The 13,665-nt window shown below is 50.0% G+C and overlaps 1 protein-coding gene across 1 annotated transcript in view; it reads right to left on the bottom strand.

The window, feature by feature from the left end:
* The window catches only part of nfia (nuclear factor I/A), a 173,334-nt gene that overhangs the window by 19,866 nt on the left and 139,803 nt on the right, over positions 1–13,665 (bottom strand). The window contains 1 exon segment of the mRNA XM_061238709.1: positions 10,897–10,947. Coding sequence (XP_061094693.1) covers positions 10,897–10,947 — 51 coding nt within the window.

A 13,665-nucleotide genomic window follows, 5' to 3' on the forward strand; every position in this document is an offset into this window, starting at 1 on the left:
TCATTCTTTTTCCATGACTAAATTTAAGTGGTTGGGAACGACTGCCAATTACTGAAATAGCCCTGCTTGCATGTCATGTATTCATTTCTGTATTGATGGATATTTGTGCTGAAAAAAATAAATAAATAAAAAAACCCACAAGTAAACAAATGTGACTCAGCGCGGTTAAAGGGATATCATCGCACGGCTCTCAAAGACTTTAGGGTGTGATTAATTATTGTGCGGGTAAAGTTGTAGCCCACACAACAAAGGCAGCTTGTTTCTTTTTACATTATCATGTAAAGAATGGTAAAACCAAGCAACATCGCCAGAAACAAGACCAAAACACGAATACTCACATAACATGAATGGCATTTGGCAGACGCGCTTAACCAGAGCGACGTACAGTCGATTAGACTAAGCAGGAGACAATCCTCCCCTGGAGCAATGCAGGGTTAAGGGCCTTGCTCAAAGGCCCTGACGGCTGTGCGGATCTTATTGTGGCTACAACGGGAATCGAACCACCAACCTTGAGGGTCCCAGTCATGTACCTTAACCACTACGCTACAGGCCGCCTACATACCCAAAACAAGTTCAACAGAAGTATTGGGTTTGCACATGTGCACCTTACCCCTGGCAGGCCAGCAGCTGTAACTTGCAGTTAAAACTTCGCTGTCCATCTAAACTCAGGGTAGGATAATAGATCCGCTTCTACAAGCTAGACTAGTGCTCGGTATGGTTTGAAAATAGCTAGCCATGGACTACGAAATTAAAGAGCACAATGATAATGTGCAAATTGTTAATGTTCTTCTCTCTCTTCTCTTCCACCGATCGAAAACAATATCCGATTTTAATTCTTGTTCTGTTCCGCCAAAGATCACTTCCTGTTTTGGCAAACAAGCCTTCAGGTCTTGGCTGAGCCAAGATGGAAGGATCCAGGGAGTATTTGATGAAGCTGGATTATTGAGTTAGCCGGATAACTGCGCTGAGTAAAACCTGGAACAGCTTGCTGTAGCCTACACCACAAAAACAGCCACTCTTGGCTGTCCGGTTGCTGTTACAAGTTTTTATTTTATTTTATTTTTTTATACAACACGATCAGCCTGCTTCACTTACTATTCAATACAATGTCTTTGCAAGCCAGAGAGTATGGGAGACTTTACGCCGGTGAACTGCGTGTAATTCACACGAAGGCAGAGCGAACAGCTATGGAGAATTTACGGTCCCAGGACTTGTGGCATCACCACACCCACTCCTGGAGAGGAAATGCTGCGTCAGCAAATGTACTCAGAATAACGCTAAGGATAAACGTGTAAAGTGCCACCGATTTGTGTTTGGTCCCTCCTCCACTAAAGACCCTCCCAAAATCTTGCACCTAGTAGACCCCCCCCAGCCCTATCCTGTCCCCACCGCTCAGACCCCTTCACAGCAGTGGCTGATGGGCCGGTTTTCACACCCAGGTCACTTCTAGGTGAGAATCTGCAACAATCTCTCACCAAACTTTGAAGGCTGATTTCTCAAAACCACTCCTGTCAGACACACATAATTTAAGAAGCCATATCTCCAAAAAAAAAAAGGATCGATCAATCCCAACGAGACGAGATACCTCATTTTGTAGCTCCGATTTTCCGGCTGTAAATCAAACGAAACATTTTCAATGATACCCCCAAGTTCGGCCACAAATTCTCACCATATCTCACAGGCAGTAAGGGCTTATGACATTGGACTCCTCGAAAGCTTCCCCGCAGAAACTCAGAAAAGCCTTCGTGCTAACGCGGACAGTGTCGGCTGTCCTGACTTTAGCTCGTAATTACGCGGCGGGACAGGAAAGTGAGCCAGGGGGTGAGGCAGGTCTCTCCCGGTGGGTGGGCCCCCGCGGTTAATCCGGGAAGGGGGAGGGAGCCGGGGGCCACATATCCGGGACGGTGAATATGTGGCCCCTCTGTGGCCTTTGTCCCGGGCCCCGCACGAGGGGCGCGGGCCCCGTTTGAAAGGCCGCGGGATTAGTTCCACTTTGCAAATCGCGTTGGTTCACCGATTTCTCCCTCTCTCTCCCTCCGCTGCCAACTTTCCTTGAAGAAGATATTCAATCCGATGGCGGATTATAAAGAGAGAAGAAAAAAAAAAAATAACGTTTTTTTTTTACACCAGAGGGGGAGATAAAAAACCTTTTTTCTTTGAATCTCCGAGAAGTCGGACATCAACAGGTAGTCTCCGTGTTTTCTCTGCGAGTCAGACAAGCTAGCTGGGGAGATAAGGGGGAAGCTAAAGTGTTCTACAATAATTATTTCAACTGTCAGACAGGAGGAATCCCATTGAAATCCAACGAGCACAACTCTCTTTATGTCCCCCCCCCCCACCGCCTACAACACCCACCGCCCAAAGCCCACCAGGGACAGAGAACCAGCCCAAGGAGAAGCCAAAGATGGCCGCCGATCAGCTCGAGATGCCATCCCGCACCGCTCTTTAAGATTAGTGTTCGGCCTCGTTTTTGCTTTTATGTAAGTGTGAAATGCGAAATGCGAAATGTGAAATCTAAAATCTGACAGCGATTCCACTTACAGACACTGCCTAATCCCACTCGCCTCGTCCGTAAGCCTGCGCCTTTTAAACTTTTCAGGCCAAAATATTATTGCAGAGAACGCTTCTAATCTTCCCAAATATTCACTTTTGAAGATTTTTATCACTGCTCTCTCTTTTTTTTTTTTGCACCAGATGGAAGGAATTAATGAAAACTGCGGTATGTCATGAGAGACAGATTCATTTCGATAGCGAGCGCTGACTGTTTGCCAACTCGCGGCTCAAATTTCCACAGCTCCGAGCGGGATCAACCGCCTCGGAGTCAATCAAATCAATCCACGATGGATACTCTGGAACTTTCCATCCTCAGCCTCGTGTGTAATTATGTGCATTAGTGTCATAAACATGACGAGTCTTGGAAGTAAGAAGCACGAGGGCCGAGGCGTACAACAGCATGCCTTTCTTAGTTGCTGACTGGCACGACACATAATTAGCAAATTTGGCCAATCTCTGCCCAAATATCTCCTGCGGTGACTTCTTGTCACGAACCAATGATAAAGCCTTAATGCTGCCCTCTGACAGTGGGTGGTACTGCCGTTAGGATGTAATAAACGCTGCTGAATTGAGTGAGAGATCGCAAAAATGGCAGACACAGGTCATCTGCATTTCATTGTGCTAAAACACTTTCCAAAAAATACACGGATATAATAAAGAGGCCGTGAGATTTCTAAAAATAACGTGTGGATTGCACATCTTTTTCACATTTACAACGCCTTCATGCTGGAACAGTATTAGCCTTAGCTATTTCCCCCAAAAAGGCGGAAGAAGAACCGAGAACTTGAGGCAAACGTTCTCCCGACGACCCGCAGGTCAGGAAGAAAGGGCTCGGACGAACCCCGCTCGTCGACCGTCCACATAAACGACAAGACGAAAAAAAACAAAAACAAAAACAAAAAACAGGGAGACAGGATGAAACAGAAGAGAGCGGATCCACCTGCCGCCTCACGACCACACGTATCCCTCCGCCCCCCGGGGCCGGTTCACATTTACACCGGCGTACGTACACGCTCACGGCGAGGGGAGAGAGTACGCGTGGCTCGACACACGCTAACAGACAGGCGATGCGTGGCGTGTGACGCATCTCCCTCCTCCCGACTGACAGAGCCGGTCTGGACCCAGTTGGGTCGGTGGAGTCGGGGGTCGGGGGTCAGGGGTCGGGGGGGTCAGGGGGTGGGGGGGGGTCGCGACCTCACCTCTGGGTCCTGTAATGACAGGCCGGTGGTGGTGGGTGAATGCCGTTCTGGGGGAGGAGCTCTGCGACGGCAGGGGACAGCTGAAACCAGACTTCTCTGACTTCTTTAATGAGGAGGGCGACGGCATTCCTGGCAAGAATATGATCGATAAGTTGCAATTTAATAACGCAAGGTCACGGGGAGACACAGGCTGGCTCACAGGTGAGAGAGTGGCAGAGGAAGGGGGGGGGGCGGGGGGGTCAGGGAGGTGCGTGGGGGGGGGGGGTGGGCCCAATGGACTGGTGCACAGCTCAGGGATGGCTTACGGTGTAGTTGTATAATCCAGATCCACGTTTTAGACGGGGGGGAGAAATAGTCGGCGGCGTGACGTTTTTGCGAGTCCTGTCTTTTGAGGATACTGACGGTAACACTTTATTTGAAGGGTCCTACATAAGAGCTATATAACACCCCTCATAAGCACGACATAGCACATTCATAAGCGCTACATGAGCATTCATAACAGCTTACGTCAATAACCTACAGCCTACGGATCTTAATTTTACTCGGTGTGTCGTGACACTTGCTGCTTCAGTGCTGACATAACACACCATATGCCCGCTTGCGGTTATCGACATAAACGCTTTTGAATGCTTATGCAGTGCATATGAATGTGCTGTGTAGTGCTTATGAAGGAGTTATATATCTCTAATGTTGGACCCTTCGGATAAAGTGTTAGAGAAAAAAAATTCAGTATATTAATGTGCACTGTGTGAAGACTGGGCAGCTTTGTTTGTAGTCCTAAAACCCGGAAGTGCATGTTACAGTTTGTAGTCCTAAAACCTGGAAGTGCATGCTACAGTTTGTAGTCCTACAGTCAGGAAGTGCATGCTACAGTTTGTAGTCCTAAAACCTGGAAGTGAGTGCTAGTTTGTAGTCCTAAAACCCTGAAGTGAGTTAGCGTTTTTGTGCCATGGGTTACCTCGGCAGGTTTCCAATGCTTTTTTCCCTTTAGAGATTTCAATTTGATTTCTGCTGAAAATATGGTCTGCGGTTAATGTACACTTCACATTTTGTTCTACAAGTTAGGTTACCATCCATGAATATCTCAACCATGAATTTTGAAGCTGGTATGTGCTTTAGCAAATACGTTGCTAATAAGTTACTACAATCAAACTACAACGGTAATGTCGCATGCAGACAGCCTGGGACGAAACCTGAGTTCGATTGGCTGGCGGAATGAGGCCATTGTTGTAGTTTCAAACGAGAGCAACTCACCAGCAACTTACTTTTTACAAGCATATAAAAGCACAGAAATACACAGCTGAGATATTCATGGATGTTAACTTGTAAACTCTCTCAAACTTACGTCAACCACAGACCCTATCTTCAGCAGGAATCAAAATCTCTGTGGAACTGTAACCCATGAGGGAAAGACAGGCCCCTCCCCGACAGTTTGGCCAATTGCCATGGTGACTGAGTGAACTTTGCACTTCCAGGTTACCGTACGCACCACCTACCCTACACACCTGTGTGAGAGGAGCACTTCTCTACCCTACACACCTGTGTGAGAGGATCACTTCTCTACCCTACACACCTGTGTGAGAGGATCACTTCTCTACCCTGCACACCTGTGTGACAGGTATACTAATCTACCCTACACACCTGTGTGAGAGGATCACTTCTCTACCCTACACACCTGTGCGACAGGTATACTTCTCTACCCTACACACCTGTGTGACAGGTATACTAATCTATCTACACACCTGTGCGACAGGTATACTTCTCTACCCTACACACCTGTGTGACAGGTATACTAATCTATCTACACACCTGTGCAACAGGTATACGTCCCCCTACCCCACACACCTGTGCGACAGGTATACGTCCCCCTACCCCACACACCTGTGCGACAGGTGCACTTCCTGCAGCTGAGAATACCCTGCCTCGCTCTCCAGTGACGTGTTTGAAGCCGCAGATGGTCTTCACGATGAATATCGGGGCGCGCGGTAAATCTTTCATGTACGGAAAACAAGCCTGGCAGGAGGCTCACGTAACGTGCGGCCTCAGAAAACAAATTACAGGGAATTTGGCCTAAACAGTCTCCGCAGATGAAGAAGCAAGCGTGGAAACAGGACGCGTAGTGTGCATAAATATTAAATGGGTTAGAAGTGACTCGACAGTTCTTTAGTCTTGTTTTTAATGTTTGCATAAATAAATAGGATGGATAAAAAAATAAATAAATAAAGTAAATGGCGGGGTTGTGCCTTATCCGTGGGCTGATGGGGTGGGGGTGGGGGGGGGGCTGGGGGTGGGAGGGTGATGGGGGCAGAGAGAGAGAGAGAGAGAGAGAGAGATAACAGCAGAGAGAGAGAGAGAGAGAGAGGTTAGGCCAATGGAAAAGCACAGGACATTCACAGCCATAGTCTACGGTGCAGCTAGGCAGGGTTAGATGAGTCACAGCCTGGACACAGTCTCCAAATGGATTAATTCACATCAGCAAGAGTCAGTAGAGGGCTGGCATGCAAGAAAATGTTATCAATATGTCCACCCCTCCCGCCCGCCCCCCTCCCTCCCATTCCCCTAAAGCAGTGGTCCCCGACCCCGGCCCTGGAGATCTACCATCCCACAGGTTTTCATTTCAACCCAAGTTTGGCATAACCTGACTCCACTCATTAACAGCTCAACGACTAGTCCTCTAGCTGTTGAATGAGGTGTGCTTTGTTGGGGTTGGAGTGAAAAACCTACAGGACAGGCAGAGCTCCAGGAACAGGGTTGGGCGACCAAGGTGCAAAATGTAATACATCTACTTTTCAACACAACTCCCCACCCGTATCAGATGCAGAAAAACGGGAATGACATATGCGGTTCATTGACATTGGTCAGGAATGTCAATGGATTAGAAATGTAAATGGATGAGGTAAACATGGCCCACTCTAAAGAATAAGCCTGTTCTTTACTCTGAGGATTTAATGCAAACCCCCCCCCCCATCCCCCCAATCCCCCTCATCCCCCCCCCCCACTGGCTTCCCAGCATTTAATTTCAGGTTCACTGATTTCTATTCCAGAAACAGGTTAATGCATCAGCTCCAGATTACACCCTGAATGACTTTACCCCCAGAATCAATATATCCCAAAGAGAAATTAAAAGTTTATACTGTCTACCCAAACTTTCCCCACCCTATCCCGACCCGTGTCCTTGAGTTATATGAAAAAAAAAAATGGTCATAAAGCAAACGTGCGTTTTTTTGTTGTTTTTTTTGCATTCCAAAAGGGCATGCACCATTCGCCAAGCTCCAGGGTTTTTTGGGGGATTTTGAATGTCTCGGTTTTTATAAAAGGTCTGGATCTGGAGTCTGAGCCCTCAGATGTGCCGGGGTACAAGGGAGCAGAGCTGTGTGTGTGTGTGTGTGTGTGTGTGTGATCTCCGTGTTCAGGGTACGTGGGGACATTCAGGGGAGTGAGGTCCGTCCAGAGCAGGCTCCTTCCCCCGTTTTGGGCAGAGATAGAGGGTGTCAACCCCCCCCCCCCCCCCGCCCTCGTACCGACCTCCGCAGACCGCCAGTAAGACCGCAGACAGGCACAGGAGACATTTCGAGGCCACACTGTGCCCGTCCTGCACCCTGCATTGGTCATTCACTGTCACTGTTCTGAGGGGTCAAGGGTCGGGGGTCATTGGCTGAAGTGTCCATTGGCTGCTGGTTATGTCGTCGATGGAAGGCAGGGTCTGAGGGTGACGGACATACAAGAGGCCATCGCGGCCCGTCGATGACAAGGGGCAGTACGTGAACATCCGATGTTGCAGTTTTTACTCTTTCACACCGTGTGGTTGCGGTTTAAACAGCCAAAAAGTTGAAAACAAACATCTTCATTCTCTCAAAACGCAATCTCCTCTCCTACAACTCCACTAAAAATAGTTTACCGTGAGCACGAGAAATTCCATCAACCACGCTGACTGCATCTTCAAAAACAATTAAGGAAATAATGACCAACAAGCTTGAAAAAAAAAAAACACCCTTGTTCAGCTACATCCATTTCGACAGAAATTGGAAAGATGGGCCTTCATAGAAGCTATCATACAGTTATCATAGAGTTATCATGAAATGTATCATATAGTTCAAAGTAATCACCATTTAGCCCACCATTTTTTTTTGTTAATGAAGACAATCTCCTCTGCCGAGGAGTCATCAGCAGCATGACATCACACGGGGCAGCATGACATCACATGGGGGCAGCATGACATCATATGGGGCAGCGACACGGGGACTGATTACGGGACGACTAAGCGAGGGAAGAGCGTTTTGGAGAAGAGCTCCAGAGGCCTCTGAGGGGTTAAAGCGGCGGACGCGTCTCCTCACGGCCGGCGAGGGGCTCCACCGGCTGCACCGGGCGGGCGAGCCGGCGCGAGGCGAATCCCCGACACGATCGCACGCTCCCCGGTCTGGAGGAGATGAAAGAGCGGCTCAAAGAGGCTTTGAGGTCGCTCGCTGCGGACTGCGGCCGCTCATTAATCTTGCGTCTCGCTCCGTCTTTCGCTCTCTCTCTCTCACTCCCTCCCTCTCCCTCCCTCTCCCTCTCCCTCGCTCCGTCTTCAGCGAGACGACTACAGAGACCTTCGGGTGCTTTAGGCCGAGTCAAACCACACGGCCCGAAAAAAAGCCATGCCCGTGTTCAAAGACCTCGTGACCTGATGTGTGCGCTACGCTAGGCCCCGGACGGTCCTCTGCGTTTGTTTGTTTTCAGTTCAGAACATAACTGCAGCTAGGGTAGCAGCAGCTCCCCCCCCCCCCCCCCTCCGGTCAATAACTAACTCGGAGGAACTCCGACGATGAAGTCTAAACAAAGTTCTGCGTCTAGACCTGTGGGCTCTTGATGTGGAGCGCAACGAGGTCGCCGAGTCTTCACACCAACTCAAGATGTGTGAACGTATTAATGAGTGAGTGAGCACTACTGTAATCAAGACTGGCTATGTGAGAGAGACAGAGAGAGAGAGGGAGAGAGAGAGACAGAGAGAGAGAGACAGAGAGAGAGAGACAGAGAGAGAGAGAGGGAGAGAGAGAGACAGACAGAGAGAGAGAAAGATACCAGATCTATTCAGCTTGCGAGTTGACGGTGTGTGTGTCTCGTAAAGGGCCCCGCAGCCTGAGAGTGAGTAATGAACACTTGAAAAGGTTCTGTCAGACGGAATCAAAGCTCGGCCGTACTCAGCGTTTTCCCTTTCCGAAACGTTATTACACGCGCAGAGCCCTGTTATTCGCCTGTTCTCCCCCCCTCCTCATCCCCCCCCTCTTCCTCCTCGCTGACAAACTGACAGGCCTCCAGCAACCGCCGGGCGGGTCTCGCATCGAACGCGTCTCTCCCAACACGTCCGTCCCTCAGCCCACACGCCGCACGCCTGAGGAACTCTGGGTAAAGCCAGGCTCCAACACAGCAGCCCGCGTGATTGGACGGGGCGGATAGACTCGCGTGTCAATACCACCCCGGAGCGTTAACGTCTGGCCACGTCGCGGAGATCACACCCTTCGACGGCTCTTTGTGCAGACTCCTGTTTGTACGCCGACCGGTTGCCGGAGAATTCACGCTTCCTTTCGAGTCTAGCCACCTACCGTGCGCTAAATCTCCTCACAGTGAACTTGGGAGAGATGACTTCCGGGAACCGGACAACACTAATCCTGAGCTCCTCACAATGACACACAAGTTATGTGAAGCGATTTTTGGATGGCTACCCTTCTAAAAACATGCTACCCTTCGGAAAAAAAAACGCTCAAGCTATGTTTTGAAACAGCTGGTAACTGGTCATTTCAAGCTGGTCATAGCTGGATTTTACACCAGGGTAATTTAATGAGAAACATCTTAATGACCTAGCGCAGGTCCGTGTTTAAATCGCCTGGTTGCAGAAGTCTTGGCCACAGCAGAGGAAGACACACAGATGTATGAACACACACACAACCACATTTTTATAACCATAAACCATAACAAAAATAAAAGCAAAACTGCACCAACAAAGGCAATGAAATGCCCCTTGCACAGTTCACAGCTGCACAACAAGAAAAGACAAAGATAGGAATGAGACAAGTGAAGCAAGCCTAAAGCCTTGCATAATGAACTTCGACAGGAAGTCACCTCGACTTCGACAGGAAGCAGGAAATGGATACTAGCTATTGTACACAAATGACTGAAACATCAACACAGTGTCGGCCATGACCCTTCTGATGTCATTCTCCGATGATGTCTGCACAGGCATGCATTGTACACACACTTTCACATGAGGAGAATAGCACTCGATCTCTGTCATACACACACACACACACACACACACACACACACACACACTTAGGTCTGTAAAACAAAACAGCTACAGCACTTTGTATCAACCATGCTGAAACAGCTCAAGCTAACTGGTAGCTGGTTGAGCAGTTCAGACCAGCTCCCAGCTCGACATGGTTTAGCTGGTTGAGCAGTTCAGACCAGCTCCCAGCTCGACATGGTTTAGCTGGTTGAGCAGTTCAGACCAGCTCCCAGCTCGACATGGTTTAGCTGGTTGACCAGTTCAGACCAGCCCCCAACCAGATATGGTTTGACCAGCTCAAGCTATCTTTTTGTCAGACAAGCTACCAGCACTAGCTGATTGCCAGCTCATACCCACTTAGACCAGATTTAGGACCAGCTTGGTCATGCTGGTTGACCAGCTCATACCCAGCTAGACCAGCTTACGACCAACTTGACCAGACCAAGCCGACATAGCTGGGTTCTACAGCAGGGAATTTAGCTTCCAAAGCGTGCGTGTCTCAGAATGTATTTTATTCATGAAAAGCTCAATGCATCTTTATGTTCAAAGACCTACATGGGCATGGACGTGGTGTAAATGACATTCGGGAGTCCGATTGGGCAAGAGCACAAGTGTAAAATCTGTTTAATTGCAGCAGGTGCAACACACCGTGTACCGTTGCAAGAGCAAACATCCTTTTACACCGTCACTCTGTGTGAATGTGAACACTCACCGGGACAAAATAAAAACAACAACACCAACACCGACACCACCACCAACACCAACAACAACAACAACAACAACACCAACACCAACAAACGAGACACAACAAGGAGATACTCCATTTCAATCTGGCACCAAGGGGGGGGGGAGGAAATGTGGTAAACAGCGTTTTATTACCTTGTCTTGAGATGAACGTACTAGCTAGCGAGCCGCGCAGTTTATATCCAGCTTGGAAAGAGAAGGAGAAAAAACAGGGGGACAAGAAAAAGAAGAAGAAAGAAGGCAGGGTGAATATAGTGTGGAGAAATGTAGCATTACCTCATCAATTAACTATTGATGCACGGCCGCGGTCCCCAGGGGGAGACGGCGGGATGGAGTTTCAGAGACGGAGAGAGGGGCCCTGTGTCCTCCTCGCGCCGGCGGGACATGTGTGCACACTCTCGCAGACACAGGTGGGGCGTATCGTCTGGCCGTGTCCGACCCCGCCCGACAGGGCCCTATTCTCACTGTCTGGCCGCTATTGTCCTCCGGGCACAGGACTGCCTGGGACCGGCACCCCGCCCGAAACCGGACCCCTGTCCTCTCTAGACTTTCCTTTTCTTCTGGGAGAGGGGGAGGGGGGGAACGATCGCTTTTCTAGGGATCGGCAAGTTTGTGCAAGTATGACATCATTAGACGGGAGGGGATGGGGGGGGGGGGGGGAGTTGAGGAGGGGGGGGGGTAGATGGTCGGGTCGATGGGGTTTTTTGTTCAGGTTAGGTCTGGGCTGAGGCACACAGACAGAACCGCACCACTGAAAACAGCTCTGGGTTGGGTAGCTGCAGGAATTTGGAGCAGGGCAGAAACAGGACTCATTCTGCTTTAACCCGTTAAGGTATGGGGTCATAAACACGTGATTAGAATGTTCTAGAACTGAACGTTCTAATGCTGATGTCACAATCAGGGCTCTGGCAACTGAAAGCAACCGGGTTCTAGAACACTGACTCAGAACTCGGAATTTAGGAGAAAAAAACATTCCAAAAAACCTGCTCTTCAGAGGGTTAATCAGGAGGGTCTCCAGTGACCAACGCTGCCTTTCTGAACCTGGGACACTCAGTGCTGTTAAACAAACTAGAAATCAAGCACGGAGACTCAGCGCACTCTCAGAATGGTGGATGTTAGCACAAAATACAACTTTTCTAAAGGGGCTTCCCCCCCAATTCTGAAATCTTCCGTGGCAGCACGACCCAAAAAAGCTGACCTGCACGAGCAGGTTTCGTGTACTGAGGCAGCTGGGATACCACTCTGCCGAGGTGGAACAGATCAAAGCACACAGAGAGTGGAGTTAGTTCAGTATGGTCCTAACGGGGGGGGGGGGGGGGGGGGAGAGGTCCCACTGCTTTGTGCAGGGGTTAAAGGAGCGGAACACAGGGGAGGAACTGAACTGCAGTCCGGGAGAGAGGGAGAGAGAGACAGAGAGAGAGAGGGAGAGAGAGAGAGGGAGAGGGAGAACAGATCTTTCCAAGGCCAGAGTGCCGCATTTGTCGAGTTCTGGGGAAGAAAAGTGTGACAGCGTTTCCTAAATCAAGAGGTAATATGATGGCGCTCAGAGCCTGACACATACAGCGCCGCCGGTGCCAGGGGTGACAAACACAGTGAGGAGTCACCTGTGTCTGCCGGCCCCACGTTCGGCAAAGTGCGCCCGGAATTTAGGGCCCCTGTCAAATCCCAAGGCCAACATTCATTAAGTGCGGTCTTGTATATCGCCGTATGATAATGTCCGGAGAGCGGAGGCAGGACTCCAGACTCTCCCGCCGAGGTGTGAGCTCTCCCCTCCGCAGTGCAGGAGCCGAGGAGCACAGGGAGGAGGAGCACAGGGAGGAGCACAGGGAGGGGAGCGGAGGGAGGAGAGCACAGGGAGGAGCACAGGGAGGAGCACAGGGAGGAGAGCGGAGGGAGGAGAGCACAGGGAGGAGCACAGGGAGGAGGAGCACAGGGAGGAGCACAGGGAGGAGAGCACAGGGAGGAGAGTGGAGGGAGGAGAGCACAGGGAGGAGAGCAGGGGGGTGGGGGGGGGGGCTGTGGGGAGGGGCGGGGTGATGTCGCTGACTGAAGACTCCTCACCGGAGCGCAGGAAGAGGAGTGATTTACTGTCTCACTCTCACAGGCACTGCGGTGGCTTCCACAGGGACGGCGCAATCCCTACACCCATCCCACAACACAGACACACCTAGTACAGACACACTCAGTACAGACCCACAACACAGGCACACCTAGTACAGACACACTCAGTACACACTCATAACACAGAGGACTCAGTACAGACCCACAACACAGGCACACCTAGTACAGACCCACAACACAGGCACACCTAGTACAGACACACTCAGTACAGACCCACAACAAAGGCACACCTAGTATAGACACACTGAGTACAGACCCACAACACAGGCACACCTAGTACAGACACACTCAGTACACACTCATAACACAGACACACTCAGTACAGACCCACAACACAGGCACACCTAGTACAGACACACTCAGTACAGACTCATAACACAGACACACCTAGTACAGTACACTCAGTACGGACCCACAACACAGGCACACCTAGTACAGACCCACAACACAGACACACCTAGTACAGACACACTCAGTACACCCTCACATTACAGACACACACACACACACCTAGGCCAGACACACTCAATACAGACCCACAGCACATACACACAACAAGCCCAGACACACTCAGTACAGACCCAAACACAGGCACACCTAGTACAGACACACTCAGTCCAGACTCACAACACAGGCACACCTATTACAGACACACTCAGTTCACACCTAGTACAGCCACACTCAGTACAGCCACACAATATAGACACACAGTACAGTACCAGCAACAAACACACTCAGTACGGACACACTGTACACTCTCTCTCACACACACACACACACACA

This window comes from Conger conger, chromosome 4 (assembly GCF_963514075.1).
Source record: "Conger conger chromosome 4, fConCon1.1, whole genome shotgun sequence".
NCBI lineage: Eukaryota > Metazoa > Chordata > Actinopteri > Anguilliformes > Congridae > Conger > Conger conger.